Below are 21,472 nucleotides of genomic sequence, written 5' to 3' on the forward strand. Positions count from 1 at the left end.
ACTGCAGTCTTTTTCTTCTCATCAATTCCAGTATACTCATGACATTCGCTTCTTCTCTTAAGCTTTCATTTGTTCTGTGCTCCTCCAGGCTGACTCCAAGACAATAGCGTAGCATTCTCATCTCGCATACACTGATCTTCTCTGCTAGTTGTCTGTAACAGGCCATGTTTCATTTCCATACAGAAGCACTGGGCGTATCACCGTTTTGTAAATGAGGATCTTCAGTTTCTTCGGCATCTTCTTATCACAGAGCACTCCTGTTAACTCCCTCCATTTATTCCATGCCTGGCTAATCCGTAGTTCAACCTCAGTCTTGCAACCGCCATGGATGGTGGTCCCGAGATACTTAAATGTCTCGCACTTTGGTAGATCTGTATTTCCGGGTCCAGTATATTCTCTTAGCTTGATGTTTCCTATGCAGCCAATCGGTGGGAGGTACTCCGTCTTGGCTCTACTAACTTTCAAGCCAACATCTTCTAATATTCTTCTCCAATCTTCTAGTCTTCCTTCCAGATGCTCTCTCTTCTCATCACACAAGACCAAATCATCTGCAAACAGCATACTCCAAGGTGTGTCCTCTGTCGTGTCATCCGAGATTACATCTATAATGATAATAAACAATAGGGGGGCTTAGTGCCGAGCCTTGATTTAACCCGACCTCTACTTGAATTTTCTCAGTCTCACCAACGTTCGTTGCGACACTAGTGGTAGAGCGCTTATACATATCTTTGATGGTTTCAATATAGGCCTCCAGGACTTGACGCTTCCTTAGACAGTACCATATTAGCTCCCTCGGGATTGTATCATATGCCTTTTCAAGGTCCACGAAAACCATATGCAGCTCTTTGTTGAATTCTCTATACTTCTCTTGCAGCATCCGCAGACAGAACATTGGCTCAGTGGTTGATTTTCCGCGTTGGAATCCATATTGGTTGTTCTTTATCTTCACTATTTCTCTCAGTCTCGCCTCTATCACTCTCTCAAATAATTTCAGTGAGTGGCAGAGGAGTTTAATGCCTCGATAGTTTCCACAGATTAGGGGATCACCTTTCTGTTTGTAAAGGGGCACTATTCTGTTTTATTCTCCATTCTTCTGGTATTCCTGTCTTCATTATTTCTCTGCAGCATGATGTCATCCACTCTGTTCCTGTGTTTCCCAATTTCTTCACTAGTTCGATGAGGAGCTCATCCGGTCCTCTTGCTTTATTGTTCTTCATCTTCTTGAGTTGTCTTCTCACTTCATCTTCCGTAATCTCTGGTACTGGCCCATGGACTGGTTCAAGATGGTCCAGTTCTTTCCTGTTGTTCTTCGTGTTCAAAAGTCTATCAAAATATTCCATCCATCGCTCTTTGATTTTCTCATCTTCGCTCACGATCTTTCCCTGCTCTTTGACAAAGTGATCTTTTGCTCTTCTCTGTCGAGTTTTAGCTAACTTGTAGATTCTTTTCGGTCCGTTTTGCTCCAGATCTTTGTATAGTTGCTCCTGACCTTTCTCTCTAACAATCGCACACTTTTCTTTACTGATCTTGTTCATTTCTCTCAGAGTCTCCCTGTCTTCCTCCAAACCAGATCTCTTCCATCTCTTAAAAGCTTCTTTCTTCTTCTTCACAGCCTCTTGTACTTCTTCATTCTACCACCAGGATTCTTTTTCTATGTATTTCCCGCCTCTACTAACTCCCAGTGTCTCCTTTGCTGCTTTTAGTATATTGGGGTATGTTTCATTCCATTTCCAATCTCCCACCATGCTTTGTTCCATTAGCATTTCTGTGATCTTACTTTCCAGCTCATCTCCTTCCTCATTATGTAGTTTCCACCAGTTGATCTTCTTCGGTCTCTCTCTTCTTATTCTTCTCCTCTTCTTGATCTTACAATCCATCACAACGAGTATATGCTGCAGTGCAATTTCCTCACCAGGGATAACCTTACAATTTTTAACATCGCCTAGGTCATCTCTCCTTATCATGATGAAATCTATCACGGTCTGGCTAAGGCCACTTTTGTACGTGTAGGTGTTTCCATCCCTCTGTGTGAAGAATGTGTTTACCACTGCGAGGTCCTTGCTCCTTGCATAGTCCAAGATCTTATCTCCTTCTTCATTTCTTCTTCCGATTGACTTTCCTCCATGACATCTCTCAAATCCCTCTACTCTCTCTCTTCCGATGTGCCCATTGAGATCTCCTACCACAATCAGCTGTTCTGTTTCCTTCACATTGGTGGTTACTTCTTCAAGTTGGTTCCAAAATCTCTGCTTCTCGTCTTCTTCACAGAATTGCTGAGGTGCATAGGCAGTCACGATGTTGAACGTCTTTTCAGGTGTTACAAGTTTCATAGTTATGATTCTATCGGACTTTCTCTGGGTCTCTATCACTTTATCTTGCCATTCCTCACTCAGGCATATAGCCAGTCCATTCTTTGGCTTTCCTCCTCCGCTGTAGTACAGCTTGTAGCTCTCTCCGATGTTTCTTGCCTTCCCTCCTGATTTCCCACCAGTCCATCTTGTCTCTTGTATGCATAGTATGTCGATCCTCCTCCTCTTCATCATGTCTGCTATTTCTCTGCTCTTTCCAGTCAGCGTCCTGATGTTTAGGGTCACAACTCTCAAGTTCTTCTGTCTCGCTTGCATTCTTTTCACAGCGTCAAGACAGTAGTGCCGCTGCGCATCGCTTACGGGGTATGCCCTAGCATTGTCTTCTCTTCTGATTGTCTCCGGCATATTATCATGTGGCATATTCTTTTAAGGACCGGATGCTCTTCCTGACGTCCACCTTCTGTGTTTATCCGGGCTTGGGACCGGCTGTCTGCTGCACTGGCTTGTCCAGCATCCAGGCCACATTATTGTTTTGCAAAAACTGCTAACTTGGAAATAGAATACTAGCCTAAATGATTTATTTTTTCAAAACCGTTTGCAAAATTTGGTTATTAATGTGTTAAGATGCATTGTGGACGTTCCTAGACATGTTTGTATACGTAACGCTGTATTACATAAAACATAAAGTGAGAACTTGCGTCGAAATATGAATTTCTCATTTGTCGTCGAAAGACCAAAAATTTAAGATAAAACTGATAACAGGTAGTCTGTAGCTTTGAATGCTGTGCAAAATACACACAATCCGCTTAATATAACATGTTTCATAACAATTTTATTGCTTTTAAAGTTAGACCTGCTTTGTAAAAATTTCACATGCTCTTTTTGTAATGTGTAAAAGTGATGATTTGAAATTTTGAACTGTGGGTGATTGTTGGTTCTTGTCATTTACTTCTCCCACTTCTTAAAAACTGGTGGAATATTTGACATGCATCCATATTTGTGTATTGAGCATTTTATCAGCAAGCCCATGCTTATAAATAAATAGCCAAGTGTACAACATCACAAGTATTGCTAATATAACCAGCTCTACATAAATGCCAAAAAGCAACCCTTATCATCAGTGGTTTGAACCAGGGTTTTAAAATGACTATAAAGCAAGTAAAGCTATATCATTTATCAAAATTTTATAGTATATCATATTGATTGTAAAATCAGTTTTTTCTTGTAATACAGATTATGATGAATGTATATACAATGTATTATATTTTAGGATATGTGTTTAAAATGTTTGGTCATGTTTGTGAAAATATATGATGATCTATAATATTAGACTAATAATCTTTTTCATACTTCTATTACATTACAATTTTTGCTTAAGCGTTTCAAAAGTTATGAATATGGAGTGTAATTTGTGTTTTTGTCTTTTTTTAAGTGGGTATTGACCCTTTTTTAATATTGTCTCTTTAATGGTGCATCTAATAATAACACAATAGTATGGCATAACAGTCTTTTTTAAACGAACTCAAAATATTTTTTGCTAACTTTTTGAAATATTTTGCAAAGTGTTTTTTTTTGTTTACGCTCTGAACTATCACAAAGGACTGGGGCGAGCTAATTTTGCTTGGAAACACAAAAATTACCGAAAAACAGCGTTTTTTGCCCCAACAGCTTCATTTTCAAAGATTCAAACAATATTATAAGGATAGACAAGTGTATTCTACATCCATATAATGAAAAAGAAAGAGGGGTGTCAGTTTTGTATTCAATTTATAAGGCATGTTTTCACGTGCCAAAACAAAGTTCGCTTTTCATCCTTCTAAAAAGAAGCTTAAACATGTACAAATGTCGTTCAAACTTGTTTTATATTAAAGTTCAAACATTGTTTAAGGTTTTTAGACATTAAGCTGGCTTGAATTGCACTGTTTTGTGCAAAAAATCCGGCAATATCGAAGTGATGTATTTTGCCTCCGTACCCTCAATGGCGGCGATCATGCAGGCCTCAAAGATGGCGTCCAAGTTAGCTTTCCAGTTGTTGTAAAGTTCACTGTGATGCATTTAGATCTTTCCACCAGATATGCCATTGAACTAAAATACGTTTCCGTGCCTCAAGCATATAATTGAAGCCATGTCTTACGCCAAACACGCGAGGTTTTACCCCAGAAAACACAAAGAACAAAAATGGGGATTTAACCCCCCTGAAATAAATTTTATCAGATTTTCATTATTTTCCCCAAAAGACTATATGTCATGCATTTGAACACATTTTTCACAAGAAAAAAAACTTTTACAAAAAAATCGATTCCACCCTCCTGAAATAAATTTTATCAGATTTTCATTATTTTCCCCAAAAGACTATATGTCATGCATTTGAACACATTTTTCACAAGAAAAAAAACTTTTACAAAAAAATCGATTCCACCCCCCTGAAAATGAATTTTATCTTACTTTCATATTTTCATCAAAAGACTATAATTCATGCGTTTGAACACATTTTCCACAACAAAAAGAACTTTTACAAAAATAGGGATTCTATCCCCCCTGAAATAAATTTTTTCACATTTTTATGTTTTCACAAAAAGACCATAATTCATCAATTTAAACACATTTTCCACAAGAAGAAGAACTTTTACAAAAATAGGGATTTCCCACCCCACCCTGAAATAAATTTTATCATATTTTCATTATTTTCACCAAAAGACTATAATTCATGCATTTGAACACATTTTCCACAACAAAAAGAACTTTACAAAAATTGGGATTCTACCCCCCTGAAATAAATTTTATCATATTTTCATTATTTTCACCAAAGACTATAATTCATGCATTTAAACACATTTTCCACAACAAAAAGAACTTTACAAAAATTGGGATTCTACCCCCCTGAAATAAATTTTATCATATTTTCATTATTTTCACGAATAGAATATAATTCATTCATTTGAACACATTTTCCACAACAGAAAGAACTTTACAAAAATTGGGATTCGACCCCCCTGAAATAAATTTTATCATATTTTCATACTTTAACAAAAAGACCATAATTTCCAGAATTTGAACACATTTTCCACAACAACAAGAATTTTAACAAAAATTAGGATTCTACCCCCCTGAAATAAATTTTATCATGTTTTCATTATTTTCACCAAAAGACTATAATTCATGCATTTAAACACATTTTCCACAACAAAAAGAACTTTACAAAAATTGGGATTCTACCCCCCTGAAATAAATTTTATCATATTTTCATTATTTTCACGAATAGAATATAATTCATTCATTTGAACACATTTTCCACAATAAAAATAACTTTACAAATATTGGGATTCTACCCCCCTGAAATAAATTTTATCATATTTTCATTATTATCACCAAAAGACTATAATTCATGCATTTAAACACATTTTCCACAACAAAAAGAACTTTACAAAAATTGGGATTCTACCCCCCTGAAATAAATTTTATCATATTTTCATTATTTTCACCAAAAGACTATAATTCATGCATTTAAACACATTTTCCACAACAAAAGAACTTTACAAAAATTGGGATTCTACCCCTGAAATAAATTTTATCATATTTTCATTATTTTCACGAATAGAATATAATTCATTCATTTGAACACATTTTCCACAACAGAAAGAACTTTACAAAAATTGGGATTCAACCCCTGAAATAAATTTTATCATATTTTCATACTTTAACAAAAAGACCATAATTTCCAGAATTTGAACACATTTTCCACAACAACAAGAATTTTAACAAAAATTAGGATTCTACCCCCCTGAAATAAATTTTATCATGTTTTCATTATTTTCACCAAAAGACTATAATTCATGCATTTAAACACATTTTCCACAACAAAAAGAACTTTACAAAAATTGGGATTCTACCCCCCTGAAATAAATTTTATCATATTTTCATTATTTTCACGAATAGAATATAATCCATTCATTTGAACACATTTTCCACAACAAAAAGAACTTTACAAAAATTGGGATTCTGCCCCCCTGAAATAAATTTTATCATATTTTCATTATTTTCACCAAAAGACTATAATTCATGCATTTAAACACAATTTCCACAACAAAAAGAACTTTACAAAAATTGGGATTCTACCACCCTGAAATAAATTTTATCATATTTTAATTATTTTCACGAATAGAATATAATTCATTCATTTGAACACATTTTCCACAACAAAAAGAACTTTACAAAAATTGGGATTCAACCCCCCTGAAATAAATTTTATCACATTTTCATATTTTAACAAAAAGACCATAATTTCCAGAATTTGAACACATTTTCCACAACAACAAGAATTTTAACAAAAATTGGGATTCTACCCCCCTGAAATAAATTTTATCATGTTTTCATTATTTTCACCAAAAGACTATAATTCATGCATTTGAACACATTTTCCACAACAACAAGAACTTTTACAATAATAGGGATTCCCCACCACCCTGAAATAAATTTATCATGTTTTCATTATTTTCACCAAAAGACTATAATTCATGCATTTGAACACATTTTCCACAACAAAAAGAACTTTACAAAAATTGGGATTCAACCCCCCTGAAATAAATTTTATCATGTTTTCATTATTTTCACCAAAAGACTATAATTCATGCATTTGAACACATTTTCCACAACAACAAGAACTTTTACAATAATAGGGATTCCCCACCCCACCCTGAAATAAATTTATCATGTTTTCATTATTTTCACCAAAAGACTATAATTCATGCATTTGAACACATTTTCCACAACAAAAAGAACTTTACAAAAATTGGGATTCTACCACCCTGAAATAAATTTTATCATATTTTGGAAGGATGATTACTACCATCGAGGTAGTCTGGTAGATGTAGGGAGAGCGATAAGCTGGGGATAGGTCATATTTACATATATATGCTATAATGCGTAGCAAGAAATGGATTTCAGGGAGACTTTATACTATGTATCGTGCATATGCATATATATATAACGTGTATAACAATGTGCCCCCCCGGTTATCACCATAGTGCAATGGTGGCATGACCTTCCCCCTCCCAATTATTGATTTTGGTACACCCGAGGCTAGTAGTATGGTTGCAAACTAGATTCGTTCTATTAACGATTATTGATCTAACTGTAAATGACAGCAGAAAAATGTTTTTGCCACTGACATAGTAAATTCTCAATACTTAAGATTTTCATTTTTCAAGAGCGGGAAGGAGGGGTTTTATGTTTACATTGCCTATTTTTAAAGCGTATTTTAGCCAATCATCGTTCTGTATTAACGAATTTTACATAGTAACGACATGAGTGATGAGTACCGTTACATTTATTTAAAGGTAGATAGTCCTGGCTTTTGCAATCACAAAAAGGACTGTTTGTGTTTGTACTGACTGACGCCAGAATCACGTGACTTCGATAATGACTACGGTTCAGGATGTTGAATCGTCAATCAACATTAACAGTTCTTCTCATGTCAGAACTCCTCTAAACTTGAACGGCTGACTTCTACAAACATTTAACATGACTGACATGAATCAGCCAAATTTATACATTTAAAAAAGTATCTTGATTTCGTCGAAAAGTGCAACTAATCTCAACTTTTTTTACTCTCAATACATTCAGATTACTTGACTCGTCAACTGATAGCTAAACGTGAGAACGAAACGCATCTTGAAGAGAAGTTAGCCGAAGCGAATAGAGATCGTGAATTGGTGGAACAGAAGGTAAAAGATCTACAACTTCGTTTGAAAAGATTTGCGAAGGATGACAAGGCGAAAGACCACAAAATGCGACAAATAGAACGCGAGTATAAAGAGCTTGAGAATCAGATGCAGAGGATCGAAGAATCTCTTGATTCTAAAGGTAAGAACAACAATGAAGGCGAAAGTATAGAATCGGTTAACGGGCGTCAAAAGAAGAATTCAACAAAAGTATGTATTTTGCTTTAAGTTGTACATATTATGCGTACGATCGTTCTTCCGAGTTTTTCTTGTTAAAATTAGCGTTATAACAAAAAAGGCCAATGTGTTTGTGTACTTGTCTTACTTAGAAGATTTTTTATTAAAAAAACACGACTCGATGTCTATAAATACTAAATTTATGATGACAGCGATTGCTGTTGGTTTACTCCAAGAACTTTCGCTTCTTTGACGTGTTCATATAAGGCTTTAGCCTCCATTCCACGTCGGCCTCTGATTGGTCCACTGTTCCCAAGCGAATTTCGTAAACTGTAACATCAAAACATACACAATGCTTAAAACGTTCCAGCAATGCAACTTTGAACTGCGCGAAAAAGAATGCGACAATCACGAATTCTATTTAGTAGCCTTTCATTTCAAATCTTGGTCCAATCTCGGAGAGTTCGATGTTTCACCAACTCTTTTATAACTATGATGTCTGAAAAAAGAACTTACTTATTCGCATAAAGCTTGAAATTTTGTTTGCCGGCCTATTATGAAAGTTGCGTTTGCCAACCTGAAAGAAATGTAGTCGTCTTGATTGGCGAAGGTTACAACTCTCTTGCTTTCGTCCTTTGGAACAGGAAATAAATATTTCAAAATGTTTTTGACCTGAAAGTAGAATTCATAAAAAACTTAAAGTTTTTAATCATAACTTGGATCTGTAAATTGTATATCCACAGAAAACCTTAGATATCCCTTAAACAGTAAACACATAAAACCATATGGATAACTAAAGATGCCCTTAGATATAGCCATAACGACAGAAAATCAGAAATAACCACATTTATCCTAAGATAACTACAGTTATCCATGGATAACCACAGATAACCATATCCACAGTTATTTATGGGTAACCACAGATAACCATATCCATAGTTTCCATGGATAACCAGAATTAACCACGGATAACCAAAGATAAATAGCAATAGATAACAACAGATAAATTGATTACCCTTTCTCCAAATTTTGATGAGCACTTGTGAAAGATTAAGTGCGGATAAACCTCTGACATGATTCCAATATTTGGGATGTCATGTCCCATAACTGTGTTTGACAACGTAAGTAGGCAGTTGGTCCATAGGGAAGACGACACACAACAAGACCATCTTGAAAAGTAATTGTTTTAAGGTTTAATAGCTTATAGTTAGGGTATTGCACTTGGAAATGCTGATCTTCAATGCTAGGAGGTAGGCAATACGTGTGTAATATGAAGTTGGCAATAGGTGTGTGATATGAAGTTGGCAATAGGTGTGTATTATGAAGTCGGCAATAGGTGTTTGATATAGGGTTGGCAATAGGTGTGTAATATGAAGTTGACAATAGGTGTGTAATATGAAGTTGGCAATAGGTGTGTAATATAAAGTTGGCAATAGGTGGACTTAACGGAAGATAGACTTAACGAAAGTATTTTAGAGCAAGATCACCGATCGTCCTTAATCAATCTCACTTCAGAAAGATATTTTACCTTAAAACTGTTTACTTACAGTAAACGCTACAATGAAAGTGTAGTTACAGGGGGACAACCCAGCATTCGCCTTCAGCTCACAAAGCTTTTTTTGTTTCAAACCAGTGAATGAATTTGGATAAAGTTGCATAAGAAGAGTTAAATAAAACATAGATGTTTCGGCTGTTTGTTATCAATAACTTGAGATTCATCTTGATTATGAAGTTGTGATCGCCCCAGAAACGGAAAACCATCCATACACTTATCCACCGAAGTTTCATTGTAACTTTAATTTTCTTTCGGAGAATCTACACGCTATTATACTGAAAAAGAGCTATATTTTTCAAGAAAAGAAACATCCTAGAAAACATTTAGGTCAGCCATGCCGCTTTGATCGAAACGAAATTCGGAACCCGGAAAGCTTTTCAAATGCACGCGTGACTCTTGCAAAGAGCCAAATTAGCTTCAAACTGGCTTCACCCAATCATTAGGCTTTTATATAGAGTTATCGTTCCAGTCTACTTACAGTTCACTGTTGCACTCATAGATATAATAGAACCTAGATTGCTAACGCATATCGCGCGGCCGTAGCAAATTGAACATTCCAAAATGAAGTTTTTTGCAATTTTCATGGTCGTACCCTTTCCATGCTAGTTCTAGCCACTTTTTTGAGAAATGGGATGACATTGCGGAGTTTTTGTGTGTAAATTTGGATGCATTTAAGTAATAACGAGACAAATATCGCTCCGTCAAATTTTTACCAAGTGAGAGAAATACCAAGTTTGGTTTATTGCGAACTTTTGAAAGGTGATTGGTCCTACAAAACTGTTGATAATTCATAATCATAATAATTGAAAACTTTGCGGTTTAAATCACTTCTAATCAAAATCATCATGCCTAGAGCTGCTAAGCAAAAACGAGAAAAGGAAAAAGAGCTTGTAGAAACAGCTAAAAAGATGCGAAAACTGACAAGTTTTTTTAGTAGTGCTCCAGCAGAGAACGTTGTTGACCAAAACATCGACTCTGCCGTCAGCTACAGAAACTCCATCAACGTGTTTATCTCCTCATTCTCATTCCAAACCAAAATTCAGTTATTCTGACTCTACACCGTCTTCAAAGATACTAGCCGCGCCGCCGACCGAGCCAGTTCACACGCCTTCTCAAAACCTAACGTATGCGTCTTTGCCAAGTTCCACGACTTCCGCCCTATTGGTAGGACCTATGCAAATTGAGTCAACGGAATGTTTGCTAGGAGTTGATTGTAAGCGTTTGTGCTGTACAGGCCGACAGCCTTACCATCCTACCCTAGAAGAAATAAAGCACACGTCTAGAAAGCAAACCAGTACAGGAGGATCGTCGAATGTACGAACTTGTCCGTCTTCTATATTTTTGATATACATGGGTGACATACTGCATGACAAAAAGCACCATTGCCTGATACTTCTGTAAAAGAGCGATGCGTCAAGACCTTATTACTTTCAGTCATAATGGTGAAAAAGCTTTTCTCCTAGGAGAATTCAGCGACTGGAAGAAGTGCCGAGAAAAACTTAAAAAACACTCCCAGTCTAAATTTCACGCAGAGGCGACTGAGAAAGTTTTATTATCTGATGATTCGAGAAGAGATATTGGAGCGATATTGGTCAGTGAATGGAAGAAAACCCAGGAAACTCGAAGAAGAATGTTGCTAAAACAACTAAGTAGTATAAGGTATTTGGTACGCCAAGCCCAAAGTTTGCAAGGTAAAACTGAACTTGAGAGTAACTTGCAACAGTTGCTAAAATTAAGAGCAAAGGATGTACCTGATTTGTTGGATTGGATTGACAACGGAAGATATCTCAGTCACGACATCATAAACGAGTTGATTAATATGATGAGCAATGCAGTCCTGAGATCTATAGTGGCAGACATCCGTAAGGAATCACAATTATTTAGCCAAACTGCAGACGAGTCTAGAGACATAAGCAACAAGGAACAACTAACATGTGTTTTGCGCTGGATACCTAGAACCGACTTGTCCGTCCACGAAAATTTCCTCGGAATGTACGAGCTAGAGAAAACCGATGCTAAAACAATCACCACTTCGCTGAAGGACATTTTGTTGCGATGCAGTTTGACGATAGACGACTGTCGATGGCAAACATATGATGGAGCAGCAAATATGGCTGGAGGCAGAAGTGGGGTTGCTGCCCGAATATCTTCAGAGAATCCTCACGCCCTGTACATTCATTGCGGTAACCACAGTCTTGACTTGGCTTTGCGTGATTGTGTAAAGGAGAGCTGGATTATCAGCGATACGTTGAAGGCGCAATACCAGCATATTGCCAAAGAGATTGAAGACAGCGGCACGCAATATGAGAATCTGCATTTGCTGTGTCCAACTCGATGGACAGTAAGAACCAAAGCCATCTCGGCTGTCTTGCACAATTACGAGGCCCTCTACTCTGCATTACTTAGCATTGCCAAAGAATCTTGCAAGTCCACCGTTCGTGACACAGCATCCGGTATGGCTAGCCGATTGAAGAAGTTTTCCTCGTACTTTGGTTTAAGTTTTGCGCAGTATATCTTCAGCGTGTGTGAACAAGTAGCAACTACCTTACAGAAGCCTTCAATAGCGGCACAAACAACTGTTACTTGCATAAATGCCTTAAATACAACCTTGCAGCGTCAACGAGACAACTTCTCTTTGTTTTACGACCAAGTAGTTGCTTCAAGCAAGGCTATCAACTTTGTAGGCGATCCAACACAACCAAGACCGAAGAAAGTCCCGTGGCGACTTCAACACGGAGATGGCGAGCAACATCATTTCCAAACTGCGAAAGACGCCTACCATGGCCAGTATGTTGAGGCAATTGATGCGTGCTTGGCTTCACTACAGGAGCACTTCGATCAAAAAACATATTCTGTATTGATGAATATCGATACCGTGCTCATTAATGCAGCAAACGGGCGTAAGTTTGAGTTGAATGATGAAGTTGAACACCTTTACGAAAATGATCTCGACTTTGACCAGCTGAACGCGGACTTAAAGCTTCTTGAAGAATTATCTCGCAGCGACTTCCAGAAGAAAAGAAGGTGACATCAATTGACACCATAACATCAATATTCTCAACCGAAGAAAATAACTCATCGCAGATTGTCATGGCAATGTCTAATGTTGCCCGACTCTTGCAGATTTACCTTCTTGCTCCAATGATCGCAACCTCTGGAGAACAATCTTTTTCATGCCAGCGGCTTGTCAAGACACATCCCAGGAGCACAATGACGGCAGCACGCTACAATAATCTTATTGTTATGCATGTAAACAAGGCCAGAACTGACGAACGCGACTTACGTTTAATAGCTAAGGATTTTGTTCTGAAAAACGAACGTAGGGTTAGATTTATTGGGAAATTTTAATGAGATCGCATTACTTAACAAAATTGTTCATGTAGTCATCTTAGTTCAATTTGTTAGCACGCACGCCGAGCAGTAGAGAATACGCATAGCATTCTAGAATGTCTACCAATATTTTGTAGACTCTGAAACTTAATCATGATTCATGAAACAATGCATATCTGTAATATACCTAAACAGTAAGCTGCAAACTCACATGCCCTTTTCGGTCAGTGCCCCGCCATTTTTGAGATACTTCCGCCGACCCTGGGTACAAGGACGGAAAATACGAAAAACCTCGTTTTCGTAATACAAATTATAGTTTTTTTGCCCGCTTGAGCCGCCATCTTGGAATGTTCAATTTGCTACGGTTGCTACGTTTAGCTTGTATATACGTCAGCAATCTATTTTTATTATATCTATGGTTGCACACTGATCCCATATATTGAATTTGTTACTTCCGGCAATGTTTTGTAAAAACTAATATGATTTGATGAATTCGGTAGAAGCTCGCTCAGTCGATCGGTTACTGATGAGGAATGCAATGCGGGGCTTCCACGTTCGGTTCGTGTGCAGGGAATATTTGATAGTTTAAATTTTTTTATTAAATTTTCAGTTTAATAACACAAAAATATCGGGTAAGGGTTAGGATAAGGGTTAGGGTTAGGGTTAGGGTTAGGTTTAGGGTTAGGGTTAGGGTCAGGCAATAGTTTCTCTTCAAATAGCTGCAAATTCAATATGGCGGACTGGGTGCAAGCAGTGACTTAGAACCCAGTCTTCTAAATGTCAAATTACCGTGTCAAGGTGAGGCCATTGAACAAAATAGATGGAAGGCTACCTTAGTCCTTATTTTTAAGCTATTAGAGCCGAGTCTTTCTACGCATTTGTAAACACACGGCCACAAGACGGAACCGTAAATTAACTTGTACAAACTATGAATCTCTAGAACAAAATTTGGAAAAATTTAACTTTAAAATTTTAAACTTAACACCAAGTATACACAACTTTTTGTCAATTACATTTTTGAATATTAATCCATAGCCAAGCATAACTAAAAGGAATTTTGCTGTTGTTGTTGATTTTATTATGTCTGCTAATGTGCGAAAAACTGAAGCGTGTTTGTTTTGAAGTAGCATAAAAACGCTCAAAAGAATTCTAAGCAAACATTAGTTTTGTAAATGTATTTTTACCCAAAACAATTATTTTTAATGTTTTTCCGTGGACGTACAAATTTACAAAAAACAAAATTTTTAGTTAAACATACACGAGATTTGGGAGGTCACATCCTCCCAAACTATTAAGGCTTCTAAAGATTTGTGTACATACAAGTAATTCATGGGAAGCGTGTATATTATTGAATACTTCTAGTTGAATCCTTTTAAAATAAACAAGTACTTGCTGAAATGTTTCCGATTTGTATAAATTGAGCGATCAACGATGTCATTGTTTTTCACAATTTCCACACTTTGATATTTTCCATTTCGAAATAGGTTTTTAATAGGAAGCATCTTAATTGACTGAATAAAGGTTAAGCCCCATAACTTTTATGCCACAATACTTTTAGGCATTTATTTTTTCAATAAAATCAGAAAAAGGTTTCGGTAAAAACATGTTTCTTTAACAAATCTCGCGTAACGTGTTGCTTTGCGCCTGCAATACACGTAAATTGACTTCCAGACACGCATGTCTGTAGGTCAAATTTGGCTTCGAATATTTATTGGGCTTTTTTATTACAGGTAGCCTTCCATCTCTTATAGTTCAATGGGTGAGGCAAAGGATTTAAAGGTGGCAAAATGTAAAACTCAAAATGAAAAGTAAGTTAAAACAAAGCTTAATAAAACCAATTCTATCAGACATTTAACGAATTAAACCTAGACCATTAACTTTGTAACTCTATATCAATTCATCAAAAGCAGATATTAGTCGTAAATATCGTCAGTTTTGCCACCTTACAAGATGGCGGCTTGCCTTACTCATTACTATACAATATTATTGGAGTGAGATATCTAGTACATTGGGTTCTAAGTTATTAGGTGCAAAGCATAGAACTAAATTGATGGAAGGCTACCTCAGTCAATATTTTGAAGCCAGTAGAGCCTAGTCTTTCCACGCATTTGTAAACACACGGCCGATAGACAGAAGCGTGAAATAACTTGAACAAACTACGAAGCTTCAAAAATAAAACACAAATTCTTTTTTGTCTTGATTTGGCAAACAAAACTTTCACAAATGAGACTTAACACCAAGTATGCACAAGTCTTTGACAATTACATATTTGTAAAGGAGGCCATAGCCAACCATAACTATAAGGCATTTTGCTGTTGTTGTTTGTTTCGGTATGTCTGCCAATGTTCTAAAAACTAAAGCATTTTTTTTCAATGTAGCACACAAATGCACATAAAATTTGAAAAAAAACATCAGTTTTGTAAATGTATTTTTATCCAAAACAATTGTTATTAATGTTTTTCTGTAGAAGTATAAATATACAGAAAAACACAATTTTTAGATCAAACTTACACGAGGTTTGGCTTTAAAAGAATAATTAGATAATATATAATACTCGTCACCTACTCCCAAACTAAAGGCTTCTGTAAATAAGTGTACGTACAAATATTTCATAGAGAAGCATGTTTATTATTAGCTACATCCAGTTTAATCTTTTCAAAATAAACAAGTACTTTCTGCGATGTTTCCGATTTGTATAAATTGAACGATCAACGATGTCATTGTTTTTCACAGTTTCCACACTTTGATATTTTCCATTTTAAAATAGGTATTCAATAGGAAGCATCATACTTGACTAAATAAAGATTAAGGTCAATCACCTTCAATGCCACAGTACTTTTCTGCGTTTATTTTTTGAGTAACATTAGAAAAAGGCTTCGGTAAAAACATGTTTTTTAACAAATCTCGCATAACGTGTAGCTCGCGCGCGCAATACTCGTAAATTGACCTCAGACAAGCGTGGCTGGAGGTTAAATTTGTCTTAAAAAATTATTAAGCTTTTCCATTACAGGAAGGCTTCCATCTTTAATAGTTCAATGGTTTAAGTCTGGATTAAACTACATGTCTTACGTTTTCTGTCCGCCATATTTAATTTATGATATAAAGGTTGCTCAGTGAACTTTATAACAACTGGAAGGCTAACTTGGCCGCCATCTTTGAAGCCTGCATGATCGCCGACATTGAGGGTACGGAGGTGGAATACATCGCTTCAAAATTGCTGGATTTTTTGCAGTAGTCTTCGAGCCAGCTTAATGTCTAAAAACCTTAAACAATGTTTAGACTTTAATATAAAACAACTTTGAACGACATTTGTACATGTATAAGCTTCTTTATAGAAGGATGAAAAGCGAACTTTGCATTGACACGTGAAAACATGTCTTATAATTTCAATAAAAAACTGACACCCCTCGTTTTTTTCATTAAAAGGATGTAAAACACACTAGTCTATCGTTAAAATATTGTTTGAATTTTTGAAAATGAAGCTGTCTGGGAAAAAACGCTGTTTTTCGGTAATTTTTGTGTTTCCGAGGAAAATTAGCTCGCCCTAGTCCTTTTTGAAAGTTCAGAGCATAAACAAAAAAAAACACTTTGCAAAATATTTCAAAAAGTTAGTAAAAAAATATTTTGAGTTCGTTATAAAAAAAACTGTTATGCCATATTATTGTGTTATTATTAATTGCGCCATTAAACAGTCAAAAGGGTCAATACTCACTTAAAAAAGGAGACAAAAACACAAATGACACTCCATAGTCATAACTTTTGAAACACTTAAGTAAAAATTGTAATGTAATGCAAGTATGGAAAAGATTTTTAGTCTAATATAGAATCATCATATATTTTCACAAATATGACCAAACATTTTAAACACACCTAAAATTTAATGTATTACATATACATTTATCATCACCTGTATTACAAGAAAAGACTAATTTTACAATCAATATAATATACAATAGAATTTTGATACATGATATAGCTTTGCTTGCTTTATAATAATTTTAAAACCTAGTTCAAACCACTGAGGATGAAGGTTGCTTTTTGGCATTTATGTATAGCAGGTTACATTAGCAATACTTGTCATGCTGTACACTTGGCTATTTATTTATAAGCATGAACTTGCTTAAAAATTGCTCAATACACAAGTATGGATGCATGTCAAATCTTCCACCAGCTCTTAAGAAGTGGGAGAAGTAAATAACAACAACCAACAATCATCCAAAGTTCAAAACTTCAAATCATTACTTTCACACGTTACAAAACGAGCTGGTGAAATTCTTACAAAGCAAGTCTAACTTTAAAAGTAATAAAATTGTTTTGAAATATTTTATATTAAGTGGATTGTGTGTATTTTGCACAGCATTGAAAGATACAGACTACCTGATATCAGTTTTATCTTAAATTTTTGGTCTTTCGACGACAAATGAGAAATTCATATTTCGAAGCAAGTTCTCACTTTTATGTTTTATATAATACAGCGTTACTTATAAAAACATGTCTTGGAACGTCTACAATGCATCTTAACACATTAATAACCAAATTTTGCTAACGGTTTTGAAAAAATAAAGCATTTAGGCTAGCATTCTATTTCCAAGTTAGCAGTTTTTGCAAAACAATCCGTCACGCAAATAAAACAGTCCACGCGAGATACATGCGAAGCGGCAAATCAGCTTCTAAGTAGCCTCAGACAAGTCTAGGCATGTGTATAGTGATGTTTTGTACTGGAAGTAAGTCATTTCCTGTACACACAATGCAATGACGTAAGAACCAGATAACAAATACGGCTAACCTGAAGTTTACTCCTCATTTGACTCTGAAGATGAATACCGCTAAGGTTGTCGAAACGTCAGTCAACAACAACAAAAACAGTCCTTCTCAGGACTATACCAACCTGGACGATCTACATTTACAAACATGAAACGATACTCCCGGGTTCAAACCATTTACTTTATTATGATGTTTGTATTGTTGGTGACTGATTGTGTTTTGAGGTGTTGCTTGACAGCTTCTGCGAAGAAAGTGGATAGTAGTGATCCCATTGGTGCGCCTGAAATTTGTCTGTACTATGAGGTTCGGAAGGAGAATTCATTTGAGAGACAAAGGTTAAATAAGGCTAGGGTGTCATTTTTGACTAGCTATGTTGTAGCTTGCCAAGTTTTGTCGTTTGTTAGTAGTTCGTTTGTATTTTGTTTGGCTATGTCATAACACGAATTTTAAAAATTAAACAAAGCTTACACGCAAGGTGTAGTTTGATTTGAATTTTACGAGTCATTGGTCTGGAACAATAAAGTCACGTGAGATAGAGCGTGGGAAATTAAAGCATTCCGTTTTTAAAGGACTTTTGTTGTGAGTGAACACAACTCATACAATAATAATGGGGAGGGATGCATAGCTTCAATACATGTCCCATGGTTGGGAATGTGACTTCTTTGTTCCTGACCAATGACTCGTAGAATTCAAATCAAACTTCACCTTACAGGTAAGCCTTGTTTAATTTTTAAATTCTACTTTATCATTGGTCAGTTCATAAAGAAGTCACGTGAGACTTTAAAGCAATGTGACCAGAGATATACCGGGCGAAAAGCGAAGTTTAAATATAGATATCAAAGCCCAGCAAAGTGCTTTTAAAAGAGCCATTTAATGCATAGAAAGAAATATTCATTTAAAAGTGTAACGTTTCGTCTTGACTCTCAAGACATCATCAAACAATATTGAATTACAAGTATAGAGGGATATATATATATATATATATATACAAAGTGTATAACAATGTGCCCTCCCGGCTATCACCATAGTAAAATGGTGACTCCTGCACTTGGGACACAGGACGTACGGTTACACATTGTATGGATTGTATTGTAGAGTCACCAGAGCGCTCAAACCTATATAGGTGAGCAATGCATAAAGCGAATGCGGTGAACGTCTCTTTATGAGACTCTCTACGCAATCCGAGTGTATATATATAAATATATATATAATAGCTATTTACATAATATTAAATTACATGGTGGGATGAAAACGTGTTAGTAAATATTGGATAAGATGGTATAACGAGGGATAAGTAGAAACACGAAAGAAACAAAAAAATAAACAAGACGGACGAAATTAGATTAAAGCCACTGAAGGACAATGGAGTTTCCTTGGACGTTAAGAGATGGTTTCATTTTGTTGATTAAAAGGCTTTCGTGAATAAGAATTTCTTGTGAGTTTGAGCATGAAGAGAGTATTTTAAAATCCTCGTAGGTGGCTGTGTGTCCTGTGGATTTATATTGTGATAGTATGGAGGAATGACAGGGATGTTTAGAATGTTTACCAGCCAAAGGTGTTATGCCCAAATGCTCTGAAATTCGAGTGTGTAGGTGGCAGGTGGTTTGACCCGCGTACGATGCGGAGCATCATCAACACTTAAAAGAATAGACAACATTCGATTTCAGAGTTTTGGGCACTTAATCCTTGAAAGGAAACAGGCTGGAGAGAAGAACGGTGGGTCGAAAGAAGAATCATATGGTGGATCGAAAGAAGAATCGTATTTCACAGTGTGGGAAAGCGGCACGACAAAAGCGATTGATTTTTGTGCGGAGTTGGGATGAGTGTAGACCAGTAAATGGAAGGCCGAAATACAGTATTTTCTTGGGTACGGTATGAACAGGTGGTTTTGGGTTTAAAGACTTTCTCAAGAAGCATTTTTACACAGTGATGAAATATGTGACAGGGAAATAAATTGGAAATAAATAATTATCGTGATTTTTCGATTTCAGTATGGAAGTTTTCATAACTAGAGCACACATTAAAGAAGCGATGAACTAAACATAATATTAAACTGCGTTTATATGTTAGTGGGACGAAGCTGTGGAAATTAGTAAAATGACCAGTGAACGTAGGTTTTCTGTATATGGACGTGAAGAGCTTTCCATTAGATTGATGAATAGTGATGTCAAGACATAGAAGTTTTCCATTGTGTTCGATTTCACTCGTAAACTTAAAGGGGAAGTCAGACCCCAAAAAAACTTTTTATCAAATGAAAGATTTTATTTTTACAAACCATATTCCAAAGTTTGAAAGCTCCAATCAAAATTATACCGGAGATATGAAACCACAAAATCATGAAATTTTGCTGTAAAAGCTGCAGCCATTGTATACATGCGAGCGAAGCCGCAATCGAGCAGCGGCTTCCGTTCTTGACGTCACTGCGCGGTAAGGAACTTTCAATCAACATCACATAACACATAATCATTTGTGAAAGCTCTCTGTATTTATCATTTTGAGCTTGCTTAATAAATAACGTGATGGATACGAATGATTCATACGAATTTTCAAGTGATCACTCTGCTGTGAATGATACATTTCCGGAAAATGAGCAAATAATGACGTACGAAAACATGATTCAGCCTTACTCATATGAACCGGTTGAAACCGACTTGGGTAGCGACGCCGAAGACGATTCGCAAGGAACGAGTGCTGAGTCTTCAATTGAATCTGGCTCAAATAGACTTCAAGATAAGTACTGGTAATAGTTATCTACAAATATTTGATTTTTTTTCATTAAGTGTACGAAATATACGCCAAAGTCAAATCCGTAAATGACTTTCTTCTTTCAAGGTGTACATGCGGTCATTGTCAAATAATGGACAGACATGAAGAATGTATATGTTGCAAAGAGATTGCTGCTTGCAGGGATATTAATGAAGAGTCAGCTGAATTCGAGGGTATTGATGTTCCAGAACGTATCACTGACAACCCTGTATTCCAAAATTTATGTTTAAATTACTGGGTATTGAGATTGGCGTGGAGTCAATACAAGCAGCAGTATGGGAAAAGTGCTTTTGAAGGACCAGAGTATAAGAGGCAAAGGCATGTTGCTTACAGACAATTTGTAAGATGGTGTTGGGGAATTTTGGGAAAAGAAATAAGGAATCCTTTGCCATCTTGTGCTGTTTGTTGTATTCGGGCATATTTCCCTCCACCTGGTCTAGAAGAAGATTTTGTATTTAAAGGTTTTGAATTTGCTGATGAGTGATGCAGGTATAGTTTCATTATTTTTTCTTGCCCATCCTTGACCTATGAGCATATATCACTTCCTCTTTACTTGGCTTGGGTACATTTACAATGTTTTTGGGAATGTTACTTAACCTTGCTGTTGGAATTTGATGGTCATATGAGGCAACATTTTCCATTAGGCTTTGCACAAAGGAAAATGATTTGTTCTCTGTTATTGGTTTGGCTATCCATTTATTACGGCCTTTTGGAAAAACTATTTTGTATCTGGAATTGCCATTTTTCAACTGAGCTTGCTTTCTTTCAGTGTTTGAATTATGATCAATCACAGCCAATTGGGTTCTTGCAACCATGCCATTGTATGAAAAATGAAGCGTTTTGGAACATAT

At 36.0% G+C, this 21,472-nt stretch overlaps 3 protein-coding genes and 1 pseudogene across 3 annotated transcripts; 2 read left to right on the forward strand and 2 right to left on the reverse strand.

Annotated features, from left to right (window-relative positions):
- Window positions 1-144: 144 nt before the first annotated feature.
- LOC124456042 lies at window positions 145-2,714 on the reverse strand. Its single transcript, XM_047006588.1, has 4 exons — window positions 1,677-2,714; window positions 1,048-1,631; window positions 685-977; window positions 145-602 (listed from the first exon to the last, which is right to left on the reverse strand). Exons 1-4 carry the CDS (start codon window positions 2,712-2,714, stop codon window positions 145-147), a joined length of 2,373 nt encoding a protein of 790 aa, XP_046862544.1.
- A 5,503-nt stretch (window positions 2,715-8,217) lies between these two features.
- On the reverse strand, window positions 8,218-10,258 carry LOC124456051 (annotated as a pseudogene).
- Window positions 10,259-11,169: 911 nt separating this feature from the next.
- Window positions 11,170-12,789, forward strand: LOC124456062 (zinc finger MYM-type protein 1-like). Its single transcript, XM_047006605.1, has one exon. The coding sequence runs from the start codon at window positions 11,170-11,172 to the stop codon at window positions 12,787-12,789; it is 1,620 nt and encodes a 539-aa protein (XP_046862561.1).
- Window positions 12,790-20,374: 7,585 nt separating this feature from the next.
- LOC124456077 lies at window positions 20,375-20,998 on the forward strand. Its single transcript, XM_047006616.1, has 3 exons — window positions 20,375-20,595; window positions 20,688-20,943; window positions 20,993-20,998. The coding sequence occupies exons 1-3, from the start codon at window positions 20,375-20,377 to the stop codon at window positions 20,996-20,998; spliced, it is 483 nt and encodes a 160-aa protein (XP_046862572.1).
- Window positions 20,999-21,472: the final 474 nt, after the last annotated feature.

Source organism: Xenia sp. Carnegie-2017, unplaced genomic scaffold (assembly GCF_021976095.1).
Source record: "Xenia sp. Carnegie-2017 unplaced genomic scaffold, XeniaSp_v1 HiC_scaffold_13, whole genome shotgun sequence".
In the NCBI taxonomy this organism is placed as follows: domain Eukaryota; kingdom Metazoa; phylum Cnidaria; class Anthozoa; order Malacalcyonacea; family Xeniidae; genus Xenia; species Xenia sp. Carnegie-2017.